This window comes from Rhineura floridana, chromosome 3 (genome assembly GCF_030035675.1).
Source record: "Rhineura floridana isolate rRhiFlo1 chromosome 3, rRhiFlo1.hap2, whole genome shotgun sequence".
Taxonomy (NCBI): Eukaryota; Metazoa; Chordata; class Lepidosauria; order Squamata; family Rhineuridae; genus Rhineura; species Rhineura floridana.
This window is the reverse complement of record NC_084482.1, coordinates 2266294-2292114: the sequence shown is the minus strand read 5'-3', so window position 1 is coordinate 2292114 and position 25821 is coordinate 2266294. Positions and strand designations below refer to the sequence as shown.

Here is a 25821-nt window from a genome sequence, read left to right as displayed (position 1 = left end):
AATATGTAAGAAAGCTCATGCCATAGGTCCAATAAAATAAATTATTGGTGAAGGGAGTAGGCCAGCCCACTCTCATAAGAGAGTAAAGGTGGAAGACCGGAGCATGTTTAAACTGGTGCAGGAAGGACCAGGTATCCAAAAGGTTGCCATTGATGTTGACCTAGGGGTGAGTTCAAGTTACAGCCAATAATGTTTCCTTCCATCTCAGGAAATGCTCTCTCCAGGGCTTTTTGGTTGACTTCCTGAAAGTACTTCATGGTCACCAGAGCATGTTAGCAAACATTCCCATTATGAGGGAATTGCTGCCTATTCCACCCAGACAAAGAAAAGAGCTCAGAAAGCTAATTACTGGAGAGGAAGTTGTCAGAGCTGCTGCTTTTATTCAGTCTGAAGAGAGGAAGATGCTTGCCCTGCCCTTCAAAGCATGTGGAAACACAGACTGCTATCTAATACAGGGAGGGCCTGAACCTAGAAGACTATGGGACTGCATAGAGCAGGAGCAGACAAAAAGCTAAGTCTGGGATCCAGCAGTAGATCTCAGAGTGATTTGCAGTTGATCAGCGATCTTATTGTTTAACAACAGTTAACAATAAAATAATTTCCTTGGAGGCAATTACCTTAGTTGACTTTTTGCTTCTCAAGGGTAGTGGATGCATTTTTCTTTATTATTCGTTTGTACAATTTATATCCTCAACATTTATAAAGCTGTAAACGGTTTATAATTTTGCTCATGTCATTCTGTGTAAAGCACTATGTATACCAGTGATATACAATTAACAGTAATTAGGAAAAAATGTAAACCCAGTCAGTGGTTAGTAGGGAGCACCTCAACATGAAGACCAAGTTCAGAAGAGAATGGCTAATCAGTTTATTTCAATATTAAAGTGCACTGACAAGAGTGCTACCACAGCTCCTTCCTCCATAGGGAGATCTGCTGTAGGAAACTAGAAAAACTCCAGTCACATGAAGATTGAACACTTGTAACACAAAGTTTTTGTATTTTCCTCCCTCAGCAAAGCAGAGGGGAAAATATTTCAGCAGAGGCAAGGCTCAGCTTCTGTTCCTTGCTAATATGCACAACATTGTCTATGCATTTTGAAGTTTGAGGCTGAATAGTCAGGCAGGGTTTGTTGGTTCAGATGTGTAGTGACATCACTTGCATTCTTCTTCTGCTGGAATTATCAAGCTCTTTTTGCGCCTTTTGCACACTCAAGAGCTTTTTTTCCTACAGATTTTGTAAAAAAAAGAAAAAGCCTAGGAAATGGAAGGTGAAGTTTGAGCAGAGTTACTAAGACTTAAATATACCCCTCTATTCTCATGGAAAATAGCCTTTATTGTGAGTGTCTGATTCTGTGTGGGTTTGGACTTGTCCACTACTAGAATGCAGCCCTTGAGAGCTTTCCACTGCGTTAATGCCTCAGCCCAAAAAAAGCTCCCCAGCCCAATTTAAATCCATTGCTTCTCCTCTTCTGCCCTAAAGTTGGACACTTGGTCTTGCAGAACATCCTGGAAGGTGCTTTCTGTCTTTAAAGCAATTCTTCCCTCCTAGATTCTTCCAAAATTCAGGATCACGTCCAGGTGTCAGGAGGTTGAGCCACTGTGTTAGTGCCAGGGCAATTCATGCTTCCTCTGGTCAAGTTGCTCTGAGGAGGAGAAGGCTTGGCAACAGGGAGGGGCAGAAACTGCACCATGTGTACACCCCATGTAAGAGGTGTATGGTGGGCTATAGGACAAACAGGAAGGGAAAATATTTTATAATCACAAATATATGTGGTGTACCTGAGAAACCCAACACAGTCCTCAATTTTACACACTACCAGCCTTTCCCAACCAGTGTGCCTCCAGATGTTGTTGGACCACAATTCCCATCTTTCCTGACCATTGGCAATGCTGGCTGAGGCTGATGGGAGTTGTGGTCCAACAACATCTGGAGGCACACTGGTTGGGAAAGGTCGCGCTAGGCAAAGCACATTTGAGGAAGAGAGTACCTCAAAAGCATAGCACAGGAGTGGAATGGACAAGGCCAAAGGATCTAGAATGCCTTCCCCCACTCTACTGTTTTAATCCTGGCCTCTTACATCATAAGCCAAAATGTCACAGTGCCCGAGAAGGGATCTCAAAGGATATGAAGGTTCAGCAAATCAATATACATACATATATATATAATTTGACTTTAATTTACATGTCTCAAACAGGATAGAATGCAAAGGCTCTCCTATCCTGATAAGGCAACTACGATAAACCTCAAGAGAATCAATCAAGGGAGAAGAAAATTCTACACAGGTCTGTAAAAGCTATACTTTATCCCCCTCCTCCTTCTCTCAACCCTCCCTTTCCCTTCCACCCACCCACGTCCACACACTGAACCCTGTTTAGAGTCCATCTTCACCACCATCTTCACCACTTTTTCTTGTGCTCGTCCATGGAAACCCCCCCAGGTCCCAATGCCACAACAAGCAGCAGGCCACCAATGACAGACATGGTCTGGAAAAAGTCGTATTTGAGGAAATCATGGAGGGGCCTGTAAGTGGGGATGTTCCAAAAGGCATTCTGGATCAGGTTGACGATAAACAGCCAGATAACCAGGGTAAGAGCAGCAAGCTTGGTCTTGAAGCCAATGGCTACCAATATGATGAGAGCCATGCCAAAGATGTCCTGGAAGATCTAGGGAAGGAAAACAGAAACACCACACGTCAACTTAATGCAGACCTTTGCTTCAATGGTTTGCATCCCCAGGGCTCAAATTTTATCTAAGAGAAGGATCACAGACAGCCCAACTTGTCCTCAACAAGATCAAACTGGCACCTAACAAATTCTGTGGCTGCCTTAATACATTATGAAAATATACATGAATGCTTGTTGGGCATAATTTATTCTAGCTCTGCTATTGCTAAGAACAAGCAAAGTGTTATATAGGATGCTGAAAGAGCACTCTCTGAATATTTAATATCCTATTCAGTCCTGTTCCAGGCTTTTGAGATTTTATCAGACATTACCTATAATTTGTACAGCCATCAGGGCTAATTACCAGTTTCATTTTTTTTAAAGTTTAAGAATTCTGCAGCCATAGCAAAGTCTGCACCTGCATGGTATAGTCATGGAATACACATAGCCCTTAGAAAGAAACAACGGTGTTTGCAGAAGACCCTAGAATAGGAGAAGCCATGTAGAACAGATTCATTTGCACCAGGCCTTTGATCAGTGTCACAATTGCAGCAGCTTAGCTAAATAGCAAAACTGAGCAGCTTGCTTCACTGGCCAGGAGAGTGTCTTAAAATTCATGGGCCTGGCTTATTTACTCTCCTCACTATTCAGGGGTAAGGAAACACATGCCTGCCCAGGTTGCATGCACACTCATTTCCAGAGGGTACCAGTCAATTCTGTAGGCACAGAAAACCAAACAAAGTCTTGTAATGCTGGAGGCTACTCACAGTGAAGGCACCAAGTTCAAAGTGCAAGAGTGTCATGAACATGAGAACCAGGAGCAACCGGCCACCAAGCTGCATGTACTGCCGCGGTGAGATGTCATCCATGGTAGGAACTCCAGCAAACATGGACTTCCCCTCAGAACGAGATTCTGCAAGTAGCAGGAGCAGTCCACCCCCAAGAGCCAAATTCCTATGAGGGGAAAAAAGCATAAGGGGCACAGACAACTTGGCACTGGTGGCTGGAATGGAGGTATCAAACAGCGTGTTCTGCAACAGAGTGGCACCTGCCAACCAGAACTTCTCATGATTTTATTGCTTCCCAAATCCCATGATACTTGCCTTCCCAGCTGCTGGGATGCACCTGGTACTTTATCCAGCTCATACTGCTTAGTGACTTTGGTCTGCTTGATATCATTGCTACCACTTAAAATTCCATACTAGCTTTCCTTACTTGGTACAGTAGGGCAGCGCCAGTGGAGCGATCAGCTGTAGCACAGGGAGCTCCAGCCACCCTGCTACAGCTGATCACGCACGCTACAGCTGATCGCTGTCAGCTGGAGCGCAGCGGGCTGGAATACAGTAGGGCCCCACTTTCTGGCAGTTTTTGCTTTTTGGTGGGGGCCTGGAATGTAACCTGCCATATGAATGGGTCCCTACTGTACATGCATTTTTCTGACAGCTAGGCTACAATATCTAGCTCACCCCCTTCTTCTTGATACCTAGTTAGTTGCCTAGGTATTAAAATTAAAAAGGTAGCAGAGCAGCTTTTAAACTGACTGAGGGGGGAAACCCGACAGGAGCTGAGAAAGGTCCGGTTCGGAATAAACCTCCCCCCTGGGATAAAAACCAAAGAAATGATGAAATTTTAAAAGGGGTAGGCCTAGAAGTAGGCATTGTGAGAGCAGGGACACAGGATATAAATTCAGAAGAGCAAAATTACCACAGGCCTAACCACAAGTGTCAAAGACACTTGAAGAGAGACACTGCTTACAAGTGCCTGTACGCTAATGCTAGGAGCCTCCGAACCAAGATGGGAGAACTGGAGTGCTTGGTCTTAGAGGAGAGCATTGATACAGTGAGCATAACGGAGACCTGGTGGAATGGGGAAAACCAGTGGAATACGGTTATCCTTGGATATAAACTATATCGGAAGGACAGGGAAGGACGTATTGGTGGCAGAGTCGCTCTATACGTGAAAGAAGGGATTGAATCCAGCAAGCTCGAAACCCCAAAAGAGGCAGACTCCTCCACAGAATCGTTGTGGGAGGTGATACCATGCCCCAGGAGGGACTTAATACTGGGAACGATCTATCGTCCCCCTGATCAAAATGCTCAGGGAGACCTTGAGATGAGATATGAAATTGAGGAAGCATCCAAACTAGGAAATGTGGTAGTAATGGGTGACTTCAACTACCCGGACATAGACTGGCTGCATATGTGTTCCAGTCATGACAAAGAAGCAAAGTTCTAGATATTCTAAATGACTATTCCCTAGACCAGTTGGTCATGGAACCGACTAGAGGGACGGCAACCCTGGACTTAATCCTCAGTGGGGACCGGGACCTGGTGCAAGATGTAAGTGTTGTTGAACCGATTGGGAGCAGTGACCACAGTGCTATTAAATTAAACATACATGTAACTGGCCAATTGCCAAGAAAATCCAACACGGTCACATTTGACTTCAAAAGAGGAAACTTCACAAAAATGAGGGAATTGGTAAAAAGAAAGCTGAAAAACAAAGTCCAGAGGGTCACATCACTCAAAAATGCTTGGAAGTTGTTTAAAAACACTATATTAGAAGCTCAACTGGAGTGCATACCGCAGATCAGAAAAGGTACCGCCAGGGCCAAGAAGATGCCAGCATGGTTAACGAGCAAAATCAAAGAAGCTCTTAGAGGCAAAAAGTCTTCCTTCAGAAAATGGAAGTCTTGTCCGAATGAAGAAAATAAAAATGAACACAAACTCTGGCAAAAGAAATGCAAGAAGACAATAAGGGATGCTAAAAAAGAATTTGAGGAGCACATTGCTAAGAACATAAAAACCAACAACAAAAAATTCTATAAATACATTCAAAGCAGGAGACCATCTAGGGAGACTATTGGACCCTTGGATGAGAAGGGAGTCAAAGGTGTACTAAAGAACGATAAGGAGATTGCAGAGAAGCTAAATGAATTCTTTGCATCTGTCTTCACAGTGGAAGATATAGGGCAGATCCCTGAACCTGAACTAACATTTGCAGGAAGGGATCCTGAGGAACTGAGACAAATAGTGGTAACGAGAGAGGAAGTTCTAAGCTTAATGGACAATATAAAAACTGACAAATCACCGGGCCGGATGGCATCCACCCGAGAGTTCTCAAAGAACTCAAAGGTGAAATTGCTGATCTGCTAACTAAAATATGTAACTTGTCCCTTGGGTCCTCCTCCGTGCCTGAGGACTGGAAAGTGGCAAATGTAACGCCGATCTTCAAAAAGGGATCCAGAGGGGATCCCGGAAATTACAGGCCAGTTAGCTTAACTTCTGTCCCTGGAAAACTGGTAGAAAGTATGATTAAAGCTAGATTAACTAAGCACATAGAAGAACAAGCCTTGCTGAAGCAGAGCCAGCATGGCTTCTGCAAGGGAAAGTCCTGTCTCAGTAACCTATTAGAATTCTTTGAGAGTGTCAACAAGCATATACATAGAGGTGATCCAGTGGACATAGTGTACTTAGACTTTCAAAAAGCGTTTGACAAGGTACCTCACCAAAGGCTTCTGAGGAAGCTTAGCAGTCATGGAATAAGAGGAGAGGTCCTCTTGTGGATAAGGAATTGGTTAAGAAGCAGAAAGCAGAGAGTAGGAATAAACGGACAGTTCTCCCAATGGAGGGCTGTAGAAAGTGGAGTCCGTCAAGGATCCGTATTGGGACCTGTACTTTTCAACTTGTTCATTAATGACCTAGAATTAGGAGTGAGCAGTGAAGTGGCCAAGTTTGCTGACGACACTAAATTGTTCAGGGTTGTTAAAACAAAAAGGGATTGCGAAGAGCTCCAAAAAGACCTCTCCAAACTGAGTGAATGGGTGGGAAAATGGCAAATGCAATTCAATATAAACAAGTGTAAAATTATGCATATTGGAGCAAAAAATCTTAATTTCACATATACGCTCATGGGGTCTGAACTGGCGGTGACCGACCAGGAGAGAGACCTCGGGGTTGTAGTGGACAGCACGATGAAAATGTCGACCCAGTGTGCGGCAGCTGTGAAAAAGACATATTCCATGCTAGCAATAATTAGGAAAGGTATTGAAAATAAAACAGCCGATATCATAATGCCGTTGTATAAATCTATGGTGCGGCCGCATTTGGAATACTGTGTACAGTTCTGGTCGCCTCATCTCAAAAAGGATATGATAGAGTTGGAAAAGGTTCAGAAGAGGGCAACCAGAATGATCAAGGGGATGGAGCGACTCCCTTACGAGGAAAGGTTGCAGCATTTGGGGCTTTTTAGTTTAGAGAAAAGGCGGGTCAGAGGAGACATGATAGAAGTGTATAAAATTATGCATGGCATTGAGAAAGTGGATAGAGAAAAGTTCTTCTCCCTCTCTCATAATACTAGAACTCGTGGACATTCAAAGAAGCTGAATGTTGGAAGATTCAGGACAGACAAAAGGAAGGACTTCTTTACTCAGCGCATAGTTAAACTATGGAATTTGCTCCCACAAGATGCAGTAATGGCCACCAGCTTGGATGGCTTTAAAAGATTAGACAAATTCATGGAGGACAGGGCTATCAATGGCTACTAGCTGTGATGGCTGTGCTGTGCCACCCTAGTCAGAGGCAGCATGCTTCTGAAAACCAGTTGCCGGAAGCCTCAGGAGGGGAGAGTGTTCTTGCACTCGGGTCCTGCTTGCGGGCTTCCCCCAGGCACCTGGTTGGCCACTGTGAGAACAGGATGCTGGACTAGATGGGCCACTGGCCTGATCCAGCAGGCTCTTCTTATGTTCTTATGCCTATCCACTCAGTGCCCAGAGGTGTTCTAGTGGAATTTCCCACTTCCTGGCCAGATAACCCAAGGAGGTGAGGGTAAGACATTCTTCTTCCAACAACTAATGTGAATTACCATAAAAAATTATAAAGCTTTTCACACTGGGCTCCTCCAACTGGCTTTTCCAAGCCGTACCTCTTACCCTCCCTGGGAGTAGGGTCCCCAACATGGTCTACATGGGCACCATAGTGCCCTGAGACACCCAACATGGCACTGCCAAAGCCTCCTGCCCCCTCATTTTTTTTAAAAAAGTGAGAGATTTGGGCTTTTATGTTTGGTTTGAATGAGAGCGGGTTGCTGGGGGGTGGGGTTGTTAGTAAAAATAATTCAAGGAGAGGGGCTGCTTCTGGTTCATCTGCACTTCACTTGTTTGGTGGTTCAGTGTTTTGCTTATGGGGGGGTTAGTAGCACCAGTTTTTCTTCTTCAAAATGTGGTGTTTGGTACCCATGAGTTTCTTTTTTGCAGACCTGCTCTCAGGCCCAAAAAAGTTGAGGACCCCTGCTCTACGACTGGTAAGATATTGAATAGTCCTCATCACAAAGGGATAATTCATCCCTTCCCCAGGGCTGGAGGTTTTCCCCTGAAAAAAGAGTAGGGTTCCAATTTCCCCAAGAGGTCAGAGGGACGGTTGTTTTGTTCTTTGACATGTGTTTGGAGGCAGTGAAGGCTAGGGGTCTGCCCCCTAGGCCATGGATATAATTATAAATGGACCTTTGACTCCTAGAACCTCTGAAAATAATGCACCTATCCCCACAGGGTTATAGAACGTTTCAGAAAATTCTTCTTTTAAGTGTTGGATTCCCAGTTTCCTAAGAATAAGTGTATTTATCATCTGTTGAACTAATTTGCTTCTAGAGTTGATCATTCTGTACTTGCTTACACACTTAAATACTGTTGTGCTACAAGCTATGCAACTATATACAGGCTGCAGAAAAGGGAGGCCTTGTGGTAGAGATGCTGAGGTCTCCCATTAAATGGCTCTGCAGGTCGCTCAGAGCACCAGCTGCTTCCTCACCTTCCTTCTCATTCCTTTCCTCCGTGCTAGCCTTGAGCCCAGTGCAGCTTGGCTGGTGGCGTATGTTCCCTCGCCTTCTTCCCTCTGCCCCCCTGGCTTTTAGTTCAGTGCAGCTGGGCTTCTGCCCAGTATTCATCTTCTCCTTCCCTCTCCCAGCCTCGAGTCCAGCAAGGCTGAGCTGCCGCCCGGTCGCTCACTTTCCTTCCATCATGCAGTCGCTTCCCTTCTTTCCCTGTCCTCCCACACCCCTCCCCCAGACCTTGAGCCCAGTGTGGCTCTGTCAGGGTCCAGTTCACAGGACCACCTGTTTGTGGAGCTGTGAACTGCACAGCGTGACACACACACAAACACAGACATATTATACAGCCATGAGTGGCTGTATACTATAGTCAGCAGTGATTTTTTGCATTCTGCAATGCTAAATTGGAAATACCCCCATGCCATTCTGATGCTTCCCATAAGTTCATTTCAAAACAAAACCTTATAAAACGTATAGTCCTGAACTCAGAAATGCTTGCCCTCTAAATTTTCATGGTGATACACAAAACAGTCAGAGAATCGAGAGTTCAAAGTGTAAAAAGAGGAAAAACCAGACCCCTTTTGGACTTTTTTCAGTCAGAGTTCTCATAATTCTTTGAAATTAATTAAAAATCAGCCATGTTCACAGAGTACCTATAATCCTATTACTAACCTTGCCCCATACTTCATCTTCTGCAGTTTAAAAGTTTAAAAAATACCTGGATAATTTTTAATTAATTTAAGAAATTTTGGCTTAAACTGAATGATAATCTCGGGCATGCTCAGTAAGAACCAATGGTCAGTGTTCAAAACACCAGACTCACAGCTGCTGGACTTGCCTAATCAGGGGGCCACACCCACACCAGACTTTGATTTCACTTGAGACAGTCATGGCTTCCCCCAAAGAATCCTGGGAAGTGTAGTTTGTGAAGGGTGCTGAGAGGAGACTCCTATTACCCTCACAGAGCTCCAGTGGCCAGAGTGGTTTGACAGTCAGCCACTCTGACTGAAGCTCTGTGAGGGGAACAGGGCCTCTCCTAGCAACTCTCAGCACCCTTCACTAACTACACTTCCCGGGATTCTTTGGGAGAAGCCAGGACTGCCTAAAGTGAAATAAAGGCCTGGTGTGGATGTGGCCAGGGGCAGCTTTGGTTGAAATGTGGGTGGGAGGCTACATGTGTCCGCTGTAGAATAAAAAGGTGGGGGAAATGCTGAAAAAGAATGTTCAATGTTTTCCTTTTGGAAAGGGGCTTCCCCTCTGCCCAGTGCCCACTCACCCAATCTCCTCCCCTCCCCCTTCCTCCCTCCCATTCCTGCCCTCCTCCTCCCCTCTCTGCTCCTCCTCAAAGTCAGTTTCACCTATCCTAATCATGATTGCACAGGAATCAATCCCACTGAATTCAGTAAGCATGCAAATGATCAGACCTGCCTTCCCCCTCCTCCTCCTTCCCCTCCCCTCCCCATGGTCAGGTATACCTATCCTAAGCATGATTGTATGAGAGTAAATCCCACTGAACTCAATAACCATACCAATGATCAAACCTGCCCTCTCCTCCTCCTCCCTCCTATCACCTTCCTTTTGGCCTTTCCCTCCTCCTACCCTTCTAATCCCCTTCCCCCTCCCCCTCTTTCAGCTCCCCTCTCCCCCCAATCCTCCTTCCCTCTACTCTCCCCTCCCCCTCCTCCTCCCCCATGGTCAGTTTTACCTATCCTAGCCATGACTGCATGAGTATAAATCCCACTGAACTCAATAAGCATGCAAATGATCAGACCTGCCTTTCCCCTCTCCTCTCCCTTCCTCCTCCCCTCTTCCTTTTTCCACCTCCCCTGCCCATTCCAGGTCTCCCTCCCCATGGTCAGTTTTACCTATCCTAAGCATGACTGCATGGGAGTAAATCCCACTGAACTCAATAAACATGCCTCTGAGCATACTTAAGCAATGGCTCTAGCTACTGGAAAAAACAAACTTGGCCTGCCCAAGATGCTTGTTTTCAGCCTGCTATGCTTAAACTACTCCACTTAAGGCAAGGTGGGCATGGTCAATTAAAAACATAGAGCACAATAGAATTTTGCTAGAAGATATTTCACCTCCCACTATTTTATCTTGTGCAAACTGAGATACTCCTCATGTCCATTGGAAACTATTCTGCAGAACAGTCAGTGTCATTATTCCACAATTGTTTTTGGAGCTTTTTTTTTAGTGTTAAAGTGTTGCTGTACTTCACATATTCACAGAAACAGAAGCAAAATGATTTACTGTAGGAAACTTCACTAAAATTGCAAAGTAAATCAAACATATTTAAAGTGACTATCTGAAATATATCAACTGTTTTAATATAGTTGCTTTTTCCCTGTTAAAACAAGATCATGTTTCTGTTATTTGGGCTGACTGCAGGTGTTGCCACCACTCTCCATATGCTCAGAGGCACGTTACCAAATTCTTCCACACAGGAAGCGGATTGGACTGTGAAAGACCAATCCAAATTGTGTTTGCATTTTGACAAATTTGCAGGGCAGTACAATAAATCAGAGAGGTCAGGTCTCCTGCTCCCCTGGTGCATTCACTATAGCTGCCCAATTTCCATGCTTTTTAAAGTTTGATAGAAATATCTGTGGGCTATAGCTACGTTCTTAAACCACAAGGCTTTTGCCTATTAGTGAATATATATATATATACATATAGTTACCATTTGGACTGGTGGCAGCAATCCCACACACACACACACACAAAAAGCCAGGCAACTGTCTGAGGGTGTAAGACGAGGATAAACCCCCCTGCTTGGCTCTAGATCCAATCTGGCAGCATCTTTGTGCAGTGAGGAACAAGGAGCTCTCCTTGGATTATTTTTACTAAAAGAAATCTTACTGCCTGCTAAGCTCTTGAGGCAGCAAAAGGAGGCCAGTTACAGATCCTGTCTGCTCTTCACCTTCATAAAAGAATTACTAGGGCCACTTTTTCATCTGCAGGGACCGGTGGCACTACTGATGTGAGAGTTTTGAGTGAAAACAGCTTGAGACAGAGCAGAGCTATATGCTCATGAAAGGATTTCCTGCAATGGTAGTGGTCACTATGACATTATCAAGTTGCACCATCTTTCTGATCATGGCATCACTGAACTGTAATCCAGGGGTTGGGATCATGTACAATCCAGCTTCCCATCTCCCCTTCTGAGTAACTTGCTTCCATCATCAAGTTGGCAACTGGTCTCTTCTCAAACACAAGTCAAGACCTCTCCAACTTAAACAGGCAGCCTGGCCTGTATGTGGGTGAGAAACATGTCCCTTATCAAAAGTGGAGTATATCAGAACACCTCATCGGGATCCCTTGGTGGAGTTAAAACACAGCATGTCTTCTGGCTTTCACTCACCTCATCAAGAACTTGAGGTCCCATAAAATACTGTAGGCAATTGTCTGAAAAACAAGAAGCCAGCAGATAGTAACTAGTAGGACACCATCATCAGTTCTGCTGAAGAGCTCCACATAATCTCCAGTGTTCCTGGGCCAGGAACAATTTCCCTGGCAACAGTCATAAACAGCTGTTGAGAGTTGCTAGAAAACAGCTTCGGGATAAGGGCCATTTTTCTTTGGTAGCTGGTGTGTGTGACTAACACCTTTCTGGAAGATTGTCAGTAAAATGGTGAATGCAATTCAATGTAAGCAAGTGTAAAATGATGCACATTGGGGCAAAAAACCTAAATTTTATATATATGCTCATGGGATCTGAGTTGGCAGTGACTAACCAGGAATGAGACCTTGGGGTCATGTAGTGGATAGCTTGATGAAGAAGAGGATAGCTCAATGCCTACTAATCACAATGGCTATGTTCTACAGCTGCTGTCAGAGGCAGAATGCCTTTCAATACCAGTTGCTGGAAATCACAGATGGGGAAGGTGTTGTGGTGCTCAGTTTCTGCTTGCAGGCCTCCCACAGGCGTCCGGTTGGCCACTGAGAACAGAAAGCTGGACTACATGGGCCCTTGGCCTGATGCAGCAGGGCTCTTCCTACGTTCTTACTATGGTGCAATAAATTATCACCAATGTACGAGAGATGTAGCTGTGTTTGTCTGTTGCAAAAATTTAGAATCCTGTGGCTCCTTAAGGATGTTGGGATTTATTGGGCAGAGGTTTTTGCGGTCTAGAAGCATGAAGCATTATCCTCAATTCTCAGATGTATACACACATGTACAGAGATAAGGTTTTTAAACACAGGCCAGGGAATAATGGAATGGAAGATGGCAGGAGGCATTTCCCAGTTCCAGGTAGAGACCAAATGTATACAAGACAGAAACAGAGTGATCCACTCACAACAGCAATTACTGGTAATAACTAGCTTTCTGTTCTATGTTATCACAAGTGATTAGTGTTGTGAGTAGGTTGCTCTCTTATCATCTTGTAAACAAGGGTGACTAACTTGTGGCGCTCCAAACATTGCTGGACTACAAAAACCACTCTACTTTTGTGATTGTAATTTATTTTAAACTGTTTGTAATGCTGTATTTTAAGTTTGTGTAACCTGTCTGGGACCTTAGGGTGAAGGGAGAGGGGTAATAACAATAGCAACAGCAAGAACAACAATAATAGCAACAACTCCTCCCATCATCCCTGACCAATTGGTCAAACTAGCAGGGACTGATGGGAGTTGTCAACCACTCCCCTTGTATATATTCATGCTTGCACAGAAATGCTACATGCCTGTTGTTGCACTTTTGTATTTCATGGCCTTGTGTTTATAATTTCCCCCTTTTCTTTCTGTAATTATGTCCATGAATATAACACTTCATCCATCTAAAGAAGTGGACTCTAGCCCATGAAAACACATACCACAAATAAATCTTCTAGACTTGGTTGTTTTACCAAAGTAGGTGTGCAGAGAGTAAACAGGAAGGTAGAATAATACTTATCAGATGCCATAATGCACTCATGGAGTCCTGTATTTTGCTTAAAATGACAACTTTGTTTTTTGTTTTGCAAAGAGAAGCTATTGAGGAAGAATATTGGGTCAAAACATACTTGATAATTTAACATTGATTTCACAGTTAATACCCAATAAGCTTGTCAGCAATAAGCATTATATTTTTATCATTTGTAGTTTTTTATAATTAATATTTTGCAATAAATGCAGAATTTCATATAATTTTGGTATACCTTAAAACTTAACATTTTGTTACCAAATGGCTCCTTTGCTACTTGTGTTTAGGAGGGCAGTTAAAACTTGTTAATCAGATATCCTAGTTATTTGGGCTGCTGTGAATCTTACTGCTTTCTATTGTAAGTTTATATTTTATAGTGTTGTACTGTACGCCACTCTGATCTCCTTAGGGAGGGAGAGATATAAATAATTTTAAAGAAATAAAAATATGATAACCCCCCCCCAAATTAGCTTGGAATGGATCCCAGCATATCTTTTCACTCCGAGATCTAGATCTTGTTCCTTGAACTTTCCTACTTACCTGCATGAAAATGATTCCAAACAGGCCAAAGCATGCATAAGGGACAAACTTTCTGGCTAGGACAAGCACGCACCCAGCTAAGAAAAACAGAGAAGTTATTTCAGTGATCCCAAAGTGCAACAAGGAGACAAAATGCAGGGGCTGCTTTCCACATGGCCCTTTCCTACATTATCCTGAATAATCTTTAATGAAGGAAGGAGGATGCCTTGTCCATGGTGGCACCCCAAACTCTCTTTGGTCCACCTGGTGCCAATGTTAGTCTCATCCTGATGCCAGGTTAAGTATGACCTGGTAATTTTCTTAGGCATTTATGAATTGTTAATTTTGCAGGTTAATATTATAGTCATCAGCTGCTCTGTGTTTTAAGATTATTGTATTGTTTTATCTGCTCCTTCTTTTATTCATGAAATTGCGGTTTTGAATTATTGTTTTGTAGCCCACCCTGAGATAAATTTCATGTAAAGTGGGCTATAAATATTTTAAAATGAATAACTAAATAATTAAATACAAGGTCTGTTAAGAAATGTACTGATGGAGATACACTGTGGATGTTTTTGAATATGTTCATTAAATTCTTTTCAATGTATTAAAAGTTCTTTAAAAACAATGTTTTCTTATTTCAGTACATTTTAAAAAATTTAAATCGTTAACATAGCTGGCATGAGTACAGAATTCCATTCACCTTAGTTAAACGTAATAAAACATCTTCTAAACCAGGGATGGGAAACTGGATCTGGTTAGCAGGCCAGATCCAGAAGCGGTGAGGTAGACAGGGCCACCCACATGTCAGTCACCTGATGACTACCCTTTACCTGGAAGATGAATGTATTTGGCTTTCAGTTGTTGCTTTTTAAAAATACTATGACTTTGTTGTCTTAAATGTTTGTAAATTGTATTGTTCTTTTCTTACTTGTATATTGTATTTCTGTGTATTCTTTGAGAGCCACCTTGGGGCCCTTTTTGACCAAAAGGCAGCATAGAAATAAACTATAACATAAATGAGCCAGGGACCACATTCTTCTGCATGAGCATGCCCAAATATCAAGATCTTCTTTGGAGCCCCTTCTTCAAGTTCCCTGTCTTCTGAAGTGTGGCGGATGGAGAATGGTGAAGAAGGGCCTATTCCGTTGTGATGCCTGGTTGAAATACTTTCCACAGGGAAGCTTCCCTGGCATCAGATGGATCTTTCTATTTGCCTAGGCAAATTTAAAAGTTTAAACTTTTAGGTCTTTTTATTCTGCAGCTGTATGTGTTTTTTTGTAAATTGTGCTGCAGTTACTGCTGCTTTTACAGATTCATTATGTTTTATTATTGGAACCATTTTAAATCTGAAAAATGTTTTGAAAGTTTTTCCACGAATAGTGTGGGATATAACTGCAAAAATACATTTTTATAATAGCATTTTTGTGGACTGTAATTATAACTTAATACTGTTGTATCCCAACCTTCCTCCAAGGAGTTCAGGAGTTCAGTATCCAATATTACTATTGCAACAGCCCTGCATTATTTATTCCACCCTTCCTCTTAGAAATTCAGTCCAGCATACATTGCTTTTTTCCCATCTGCTTTAGTCTTACAAAACAACTCCACAGGATAGGTTAGGCCAAGAGACAATGCCCTATTCAAGGCTGCCCACTGAGCTTCATGCTGGAGCACAAATTTGAACCAAGGTCTCCCCAACTGAACACTACAATTCTGTGCCCACAACCTTGGGAGTAAGCCCCGTTGAACTAAGTAGGACTGAGGAACATACATAGGATTGGACTGTACATCCAACGCTCTATCCACTGAACCACACTGGCTAGCCATAAGATATGCTTGGGTAGGTACAGAGAAAGTGACTGACTGGCTGAAGACCACTCAGTGAGCTTTGTAGCTTTGCTCCATCATGCCATGACTACACCAGATCAGCTCTCTTATGGGACATGCCACTGGTTGGATATCTGGCAAAAGATTCAGATATGTTGCTAATTTACCACAAGTTTAAGTAGGTTTTTGTTTGATTCCGTTACAATGACAGATGTCTTCATAGCCACTGTCAGCTTGAATCTTTATTTTTTATGGCCTCTCACAAAGTATAAGTCTGGCCTTAGGCTGACTGATGTACTTGTATACAGGACTATATGCTTGTATTAAGATAAGAAAGTTAACAGAACCGGCCTTACATCCTTTTATTCCATTTCATCTGATTTTAGAGAAATTAAATGTTTGAGGTTACTATGCTATTTTGTGTATTTGGTTTCAAAGATCAGGACTTTCACAAATTCTATGAAAATCAATGCTGTTTGTTGTAAAAATGATATCCTGTTGCTACTTTTGATGCATTGCTTTTATCTGCATTTTTATTCTGTATACAAACTAAACTGAACGTTAACATATAATTCAAATAAAAAAACCATGCAAAAGTTAACTCTGAAAAATCAGGTGGATCATGTAAAATAAATGTTCTTGATCTGCTAAAATAGATTAGATCTTTTTCATTCAGTCTGAAAAGAGAGTAAGCCCATTCATTTAAGAAGTGGTATTTTCCAGGTGAGATTATTTTGCGAGTTCCTACTGTTTCCTCACACAGGCAGGTACTGAAGCTCACTGACTCCAAGAGAGGAGGATCTAGTGTGCATTCTGAATTATGCCCTCAAGATACAGGCAAATCACTCCCTGAAAGTTCTAGAAAGAATGCAAACTTGTATATGGTCCCACCTTCTGCAGCAAGACCTATGGATACCAGATCTGTGCCAGTCATCCTCTTCCCAGCCACCAAAAGAGGAATTCTTACCCAGCTGCCCACACATGTTGATTAATACAAAAAGAGTGGCTAAGAGTGCACCACTTCCCCATGACATGTTGATGTAGTCCCGCTGCTCATTCCACTGAAACCACATCCTGATGCCATCCTCCAAAAAGGTGCTGATCAGGCATAGGTGAGCCAGGTGAGGTAGGTAGTGCTTTGTCACACGTAAGAACTGTGGAGAAAGCATGATAGCATTAGAGAGCAGTAGTAGAGAGCAGCTCCCACTGGTAGTACATGCCCTGGTCACCTCTCGATTAGATTACTGTCATGCGCTCTACGTGGGGTTACCCTTGAAAACAGTCCGGAAACTACAACTTATTCAAAATGCGGCGGCTCGATTACTCACAAACAGTCGTCGCCGGGACCACATCACGCCAGTGTTGTTCGATCTGCACTGGCTTCCAGTTGTTTTCCGGGCCCAATTCAAGGTGTTGGTATTAACCTTTAAATCCCTATACAGTTTCGGCCCAGTTTATCTAAAGGAGCGCCTACAACGCCACCAATCATGCCACCTGACAAGATCGGCCACACAAGGCCTTCTCTCAGTCCCGCCAACCAAAGCAGCTAGGTTGGCGGGCACTAGAGAGAGGGCCTTTTCAGTGGCGGCCCCCACCCTCTGGAACTCCCTCCCACAAGATCTTCGGCACATCTCTTCCCTGAATATGTTCCGCAAGGCCTTAAAGACCTGGCTTTTTCAGCAGGCTTTCGGGACTTCTGGGGAGGCTTAATATTCTTCTGTTTTAAATGCCTCCTATTATGTATTGTTTGCTCTTATAATTTATATTATTCCACTGTATTTTTGTACTGTATTCTGCCATATTTATTGTATGTACGTCGCCTAGAGTGGCCACTGGCCAGATAGGCGACACATAAATTAAATTTATTAGTAGTAGTAGTAGTAGTAGTAGTAGCTGCAGAAATGGAACTTTGCCTAGACTTAATACCAGCTTTATCCAAATGGCCTTTGGGTTCTTCTGCTACACAGGAAGCAGCTATACTACATATAACAATTGGAAGTCTGGTGTATTTGGCCAACTTACTCATGCAAAAACAAGCTCCTGACGTTATGCTATAACCTGGTGTTATGGTCAAGAGTAAGTTACTCCTAAAACTTAGGTTTCAGACCCTCACCTTAATGGAGTATGTACAGACGTAGAATTATGGAGCCTGGATGCTGTTACTATTTATTGCTTTTCTTCATGTTATCAGGAGACAAAACAGCATTATAGAATCTGGTGCTCAAGGTGACAGGCATGCTACCGCTATCTGAAGATTCTGACTAGTCACTCTTTTGGCTCACACACACCATTCCTCTCAAGCAGCAGTATGCAAACTTTTTTTTTTTTGCAAGACACCTTGAAATAACTGGAGGTCTTGATGGACTACTTAATAAACTTTTTCTTCATCACTGGCAACATCAAAACCAGCTCTAATGAAAATCATGGGACCTAGGCCCACCCAGGTCCTTGTTAGCCTGTTTCAATAAATCCAGCCTTGATCAAAACAGCCTTCATCTCTGGTGTCAGAATAAATAGATCAAACGCAGGGCCAAGCAGAGATAGCCTTAACTGTTCTGCAATGTTTCCGCAGACCACCTCAATAGAGCTTTCAGAGCACAGTTTGAGAGACGGATTGATTCCATGAAGGAAGCCACAGACCTGAACTTACAAGATCTGAACAGGGTGGTTTATAACAGATGCTCTTGGAGTTGCTGATTCATAGGGTCGCCATAAGTTGTAATCAACATGAAGGCACATAACTGTAGAGAACCTAAATGTTCCTTCTGATTATGTACTTAAAATGAAGTGACATAATAAATGGTTGTCCAGTTACTTATCAGACCACTGAATTTTGACTAGCCACACCAGTTTCCTAGCTCAGTGCTTTCTAGCTATATGGAAGAAGCATGTCCAACTAGTGCTTATCTAGTTTGCACCAAGACTTCCATGCCATGATTATGCCCATCAGTATGGCCTATTTACCTTGCTCCCTTATAGACAAGCCAGTAGATTATAATTCCCCCATCCAGCCACTGAATTATATGTTGTTTTCTCAGAGTTAAAAAGTCTTCCCCAAGAAATCCAAAATGTCCAGCCTCACGGAACAAAAGCACACACTCTCGCTTAATTTATTTATACATGAATCAATTAACAAGGCACACATATAGTATTATTATACATAGAACTGGGATTGCAACACAAAACAGACATTGTTATGGAGATCCAGAATATGGAGTCAGATTCTACAGCCAATGATGACAACCACACTGCATGTAAGTTCCAGAAGCCTTCCTTCTACTTTGGCTCCTTCTTTATTGCTTTTGCTTGTTTCATGATTACTTTCTATATTGTGTGTCTGGACATTTGATCCTCCAGATGTTGCTGAACTACAACTCCCATCATCCCTGGTGACTGGCCATGCTTGCTGCGAGTTGTAGTTCAGCAACTCATGGAGGGCCAAAGGTTCCCCACTCCTGTTCTACATTAAGACTCCACTACCTTTCCAGCCTAGAAAGCAAACAGGGCATCATACAGTACATGAGAGGTTTATTCAACATAATACAACTGGGTGGCAAATTTGACAATTATTTTTATCTCCTCCTAACTTTCCTCACAGGGCTGTTGTGAAGGTCAATAAAAATTGTAAACTGAATGAAAGCTTGATTCATAGGTTGAGATTGGTAGCATAACTGTTATCTGCAGGGTAAAACCACTCGTTACCATTCTTGCACTGCCAAACTGAAAACTATGAAATCTTGCACACTATGAACAGGCAGGACAAATTATGAAGTCCAAAAGAAAACTGCCTTTTTGAACAGAATTGTAAAAACAGATCTCATAAAGAAAAATACAGTGCTAAAATGGGGCTGCTTCTGAGTACCCAGGCAACAGAGAAATAAAAAAACAGGTGAGTAGGACTTACAATATCCCTGCATATAAGTTCAAGGCAATCAACTATAATTTAATCTAGTTGTATTTCTGGTTCAAGATAGCAGAATGCCAAAATAAACTCTTCAGTCAAAACCCTATACAGGACAAAAAGGCAGCATTTAAAGAGGTTTTAAGCATACCACAGTGCTTGGATTTCTACAATACATTCAATTCTGGGGCTTACAATGTCTAAACCAGCAGTCACAATGTGGGGCCCACAGGTACACATGTGCCCACAGAAGCCTCTTGGTTCCCAGAGGGTCTCCTCCTTGCCTCTCCCTACTGTTGAAATTAGGCTTCAAAGAGCCAATACAACAACTTGCAAGTGTACTCTTGGTTGTGGTCTGTGTGTGGTGTCCACAACAGTTTCTCCAGTGTGCAAATGTGCTCAAGGATGGGAAAACCCGGTCTAAACAGATTTCAAACCAGAATACTGTTTTATTTATACAAAAATCTTATTTTCCAGAGTCCAGTTACATACTGTATAGGGTCAAACCAAAGAACTGAATCAGTCTTTCATATAGATCCCTGAAAAAGGGCTGTTTAACGCATAGGTTTCCTGTTAGAATCCTGAGGTGTCCATTTTTGCTAAGCTGTCATTGCTAAGTCATGTCCTGTAATGGTGCACTGTTGTAGCTATTGCTTTACGTCACCCTAATCACCCATGTGCTGATTTAGCAAGAATTTGGATCAGGTTGCAAGTTTCTAGCCCTCATTGTAATGGAGGCAAGCTTCAAAATGTATGACAATGCATATTAAAGGCTGAAAGCCCACATGAAAAAATAGAAATAAAATTGGGCTTCTGTTCCAAGTTGTACACTTTCAACACTCATGTTACTGAGAAATGATTCAAGGTTTCAAAGCAAGAATATTCTAATCCCTCCAGCACCACAGCAGCTATGGACCATCAGCTGCTTTGGAAGAGAGCTACTTCAGAGGATAGGAAGCAAAAATACCAGCTGCAGTCCTGCTCCCATCTTGCTTGTGTTCATTACTATGTTGCTATTCAGCTCACGGTTGTATAGGCCTGTTTTTGCATGTTCCCCCCTCTTGCATCTTCTGCAAGGCCTATTTCTATAAGGCTGTATCCAACATCGCTGTTCTGCTCAAGCAGCAGACCTCCACTTGCGCAATGAAACTTCCCCCTCTCCCCTGCACACCCTCAAAATCTGCTCCAGAGCGTTGGGAGACCTCCAGCAAATTTTGGGGATACCCCAAGAGGAGAGAAAGTTTTGCTGTGTGAGCTGAATTCTGCTTGTGCAGCATCTTTCAGAACTGTGAACCCTAAGGAAACCTCAATCCATTAAAACTGACAGAGGAAGAGAGAGTGGATGCAGAAAAAGAGCTTAACAAATTAAACAAAGAAGAAAAAGATAGAAGAACAGAGAGAAGGAAAAAGTGTGGGAGAAAACCCACCAGCTGACATTAAAAATAGAATAACCATCAATACATCCATCTTAATACATACAGTGATATATGCCATCCAAATGTCCAAATAGGTATCCACACAAAGTTGATGTTTGTAAGAAATGTGTTCAAATGCAGCAAGGGTGGTAAGGTCCTCAGACTGTTGTAAAATAGTTGGTGTTTATTCTTCCAGGCAAGAAGTATAAGTCTCTTGGACTACAAAGGCTTGTAAAATCTACTTTTTTGTTGACTAATACCTTACCTGTAGATAAAACTCATCATCAGTTATGCTTAGGAATGGGCTGCAAGGCTGCAGTCCTATGCACTTTTCTGGGAGGAAGCCATACTGAATGTGAGAACAACTTTGAAATACAGCTACATAGGATACTGAATATAACGTGGCCTGTGTTAGATGCCTGAAAGTAGCATGCAAAAAATAAATCCTGGTAAACTCTCTTATCTAAAATGCCCAGGATAATCAAAGCAGGAAGCAACTGGAAGATAACCAAGGCAAAAGGTAGCATTTATTTTGGCTGACAAATAGATCTACCTTCCATACCATGCGACTGGCTCAGTTTACCAAAAAGATTAAGATAAAAACTCTCAGTATAGAAGTATCTTGCTATGACCTGTACATCTACAAAGAAAATCTTTAATAACAGGTTTAAAACTGCACCGGATGGCAGAGTTGATAAATCCTATTTAAAGTAAGAGTGCACACACATAATCACACCCTTTCATTCTAGATTAACCTAGAAGAACTGTAACCACCTTGCACAGCTCCACACACACAGTCACTGACACAAATTTGAAAGCTATTCTATGCCTACATATGCATTGTTTTACTCTCTGATACTAATTGTCATTGCAAGTGTGGAAAAAGTATGAGCGATTTTATCTGTGAGTACATTATTCATGATTGCTTGATATATGAAATTATCCGTAACACTTTTAAGTGTTGTTCTTTGGAGCCCACTCACACATCACCAATGTTGTGTTGAAATCATTTCCGCCTAGTTAGGTTCCACACCAGTAATGTCTATAAATAGCAGGATAAGGAACTTGTGGCCTTCCAGATCTTGTTGGGCTATAACTTCTACCATCCCTGACCGCTGACCATGCTGGCTGTGGCTGATAGGGGCTGGAGTTCAACTACATTTGGAGAGTCAGATTTCTCATCCCTGGTAAACAGAAACCATACAGAATGCTGGTACAGTATGAAGCTAACTCTGTGGCAGCAATTCCCTCACTGCTACTATAGTTTACAAGGGTTGTTAAAGAGGGAACAAACAGGATAGTTGAAGAGTGACAAAAGGATATAGACTTTTGCATGCTCAGGGTGGACTGCACCTTCTAAGCGAGCACAAGAGAAATGTGGAAACTGAAAAATGGAAATGTCTTCACATTTCTTATTATTGAGCCCAAGACCGTGACTTTGTTTGCATACATTGAACTCTGAAGCTAACCAGGCACTGAAACAGGTTGCCCACAGCAGGGCTGTGGAGTCGGTAGTCAAACCTTCGACTCCGACTCCTCTATTTTTCTACTGTCCAACTCCAACTCCTTCATAAATGGCAAATGTATATTAATTTATTAATATTAATTTATTAATATTAAAATATTAATTTTATTTTGAAGTCGGAGTCAGTACATTTCTACCAACTCTGACTCCACAGCCCTGGCCCACAGAAGAAAGGATTCTGCACGGGGGGGGGGATCTTAGTCTCTCCTGGATGCTTTTCCCAATACAATTAAGGCGGCTAGACCACAACAGCTGTAAAGAGGTCACCATAGTAACAAAGGCGTGCACCTGAGCTGTGAACAGGAGTCTCTGGTTCGCCTGTGAAACTCTGTGTCATGGCCGTGCTAAGCACAAGTTGTCTTAGCAAGCCACTCTTTCTCGCCCCCTCCTTCCCATCTGCAATTCTGGAAGGGTAACAACGTTGTTGCAGGCTGTTGTAGGGGCAACTGAGATAATATACGCAAAGCACGTTGAATACTCCAGCGGACTAAACGAATGCTAGTGATTAAACGGCAAATAGTGTTCAGCGATGCCATAAAGTCCTTTTAATTCTGCCGCCCAGAATCATTCACCTCTCCTTCCTCAGGCATTCAGCCAAGGAGCCCCACTCCTCCTCCTATCTCCACTCAGGGGTAGGCAATTAATCGTTACTCTACCAAGGAGAGGCGATGGAGTGGGCGGGGGAAGAGGTGCGGGGAGAAAGCATCCCGATTCTCCAAAAAAGAAGAGATCCCTAAGAATGTCGGCTTCCTTCTCCGAGGCCCTTTCGAACTGAGGCGCTGCCACTCTTCGCTTGTCAGAATCCCTCTCTACTTCCCTCGCAAGAGAGGAAGGAACTCATATTTAATCTACACCAAAAGCTTTCTAAGCTCCCCCCCCCCAATTCGCGAGTGGTATACCCCGGCCCGCCAGCTTTTCCGCTTGCAAAAGACGGGCGGGGGAAGAGATTAATGATACTTGTGCTGCAGCCCTCCCTTCAACCAATAAGCAAGATGGTACGGTCTCAACACGCGGTTCATTCTGCCGAGCATACCAGGCCATTCCATCCTGGGAGCGGAGGAAAAACTTACCTGATCAGCCAGGTCTTCGGCTGCCCCCATTAAATTGCCACTGGGCGCCATGGTCGGCTGAGGCGAGGCCCGACCACGCGCGCGCGTAGTCGCTCTCACTCTTCGCTTTCCTGAGGAGCTCAACGTGGGAGTAGGCGGAGCCATATCTCAGCCAACCGCAAGCTGAACAGCCTTCCCTCCCCCGCCCCCTTCACATCACATGGACTTGAGGCCGCCTTTGCTAACGAGGCTGGCAGGGAGGTGGCTGTGATAGAGTTCAGACATTTTTTTAAAAGTAGTAGTCTGATAGTTCTTCACAAAAACTTGTAATAACCCGCACTTCATGCTGAAATTCCGATCTGAAATTTAAAAGGTTTTTAACGCCCTAGCTTCCAATGCAACGTTTTTAGGATTTTTACCACAGACGTGGTAAACGACAGAACATCGTCCTTCAGCGTTAAGATTGAATCATGGCCAATGGCAGCTCTCAAGTTTTAGCAGAAGCTCAGGCTGTCTTTCTATCATTTTTGCCTAGCTCTATGGTTAAGGTTAGCGTCCGCCATGACAGCTTTTCATTCGCCGGCGGCTATTGTTGCCTTGACATCGCAATGTGGGTGACTCGCCCATTCATTATCGTCACCAAGCGCATCACTTAAGAGCCAGGCTGAGTCAAACTAATGGAACATTAGTGCCACGTATACAAAGCAGAGCTTGGAAGATTACTTTTAAAAAGTAATAAGTTACAGTGACATGGCCCCCAAAAGTAGTAATTACCGTTACAATTACAATTGCTCTGAAAGTAACTGATTACTTTTACTCAAAAGTAATTGCTACAATTACATTTTAGTTACTTTTTAAAAAATTGCCTACAAGGTGCTGGCCTTGGCTGCTGCATATCTAAGTAGCCTAAAACAACATTAAAAATAAGCACACACACACACAGAGTAGTAGAATAATTTTTTTTAATCCATAAGATTAACAGAATGGCATAACAGAATCTCACATCCCCTCACCCCACCCCCAGCAATGATGATACCCCAACACACATCAATTTTTAAACAATTGTTTTCTCCACCCTGTGTCACTCTCCACCTCCCTCGTCGCCTCCTAAGCACCCATAGAGCATGACGGAAGAACAACGCTGCACAGAAGTCAAATCTGAAGCACATGATTTTTATTCACAAACCAGAGGAACAGAAGACTTCCCCTGCTCCCCCCCCCAAGTAATGCTGGAAACATTACAATTACTCCTCAAAAGTAATGAAGTTCTGTTACCAGCAAAATGTAATGAAGTTACCCACTCGTTACTCAAAAAAGTAATAAATTACAAGTAATTCGTTACTTGTAACTAGTTACTTCCAAGCTCTGATACAAAGCCACTGTTACTTCGGATTAAATAATAAAGTAGTAAACTTGGTTCCATATTTGGAATCGCTAAAACTTAATTGATTCCTCCCCCCAAAACCATAAACATCACCATCATAACATTTATAAAACGCATTGCTGTACTGAAAGCACTTCACATACATTACCTTATATCAACAACCCTGCAAGATTATAAACCCAGATTTATAATCAATTCATTACGCATTTTAAGGCAAACTAATCTAATTCTATTTCCTGAAACAATACACGAACTGAAATGCAGCCATCTTTCTGCATTTGCACTTCTCCAAATTTTGCAGTGTAGTTCTCCAGCCAAGTAAGCAACAATGTGTAGAAAAATGCATGTGCTAGGATATAGTATGCAGAGAAATGCATATATTAGTGAAAAAACATACAAAATGCATTATTTTAGGGGAAATTGCTTTGTAAAAATGTGTATAATAGGCAAGAGTGCATTCAAATATGTATATATTAGGAGAAATTCATAGTAAATCCTGTGAATTTTCATGAGGACTTTTAAGAAAAAAATCGCAAACTGATGTGGAAATGTGGAGAACTGAATTTAAAATGGGAAATTAGAAACTGAGAGAAATAGAAATTGACAGATTTGCCCAACCTTACACACACACAATGTGGGAGGTCTGTGACTGGATCTCACAGGTGTTCATTCTCTGGTTTAAAAGTAGCCATGGGTGGGTGGGGGGTTGGATTGGGATTGTGGCAGTGGAAGAAGAGGTTAACCTTTCCACAAATTATTTTCCCCTGATTTTCCCTCTCCCCATCCTGACACACACATATTC

The 25821-nt window shown here is 42.7% G+C and overlaps 1 protein-coding gene across 1 annotated transcript; it reads right to left on the bottom strand.

Moving 5' to 3' along the window:
- Positions 1–844: 844 nt before the first annotated feature.
- On the bottom strand, positions 845–23810 carry LOC133379147 (surfeit locus protein 4-like). Its single transcript, XM_061613801.1, has 6 exons — positions 23657–23810; positions 16713–16899; positions 13937–14013; positions 11855–11898; positions 3432–3618; positions 845–2664 (listed from the first exon to the last, which is right to left on the bottom strand). Exons 1-6 carry the CDS (start codon positions 23798–23800, stop codon positions 2398–2400), a joined length of 906 nt encoding a protein of 301 aa, XP_061469785.1. The 5' UTR covers positions 23801–23810; the 3' UTR covers positions 845–2397.
- Between the last annotated feature and the right edge of the window lie 2011 nt (positions 23811–25821).

Coding starts and splice junctions, on each gene's coding strand:
- LOC133379147 (XM_061613801.1), bottom strand. CDS start 23,800: ATGGCTCCGCCTACTCCCACGTTGAGCTCCTCAGGAAAGCGAAGAGTG. Junction 11,899..13,936: donor TTGGAATCATTTTCATGCAG/GTAAGTAGGAAA, acceptor CTTGTTTTTCAG/ACAATTGCCTACAGTATTTT. Junction 3,619..11,854: donor GACCTCAAGTTCTTGATGAG/GTGAGTGAAAGC, acceptor TTCCCCTCATAG/GAATTTGGCTCTTGGGGGTG.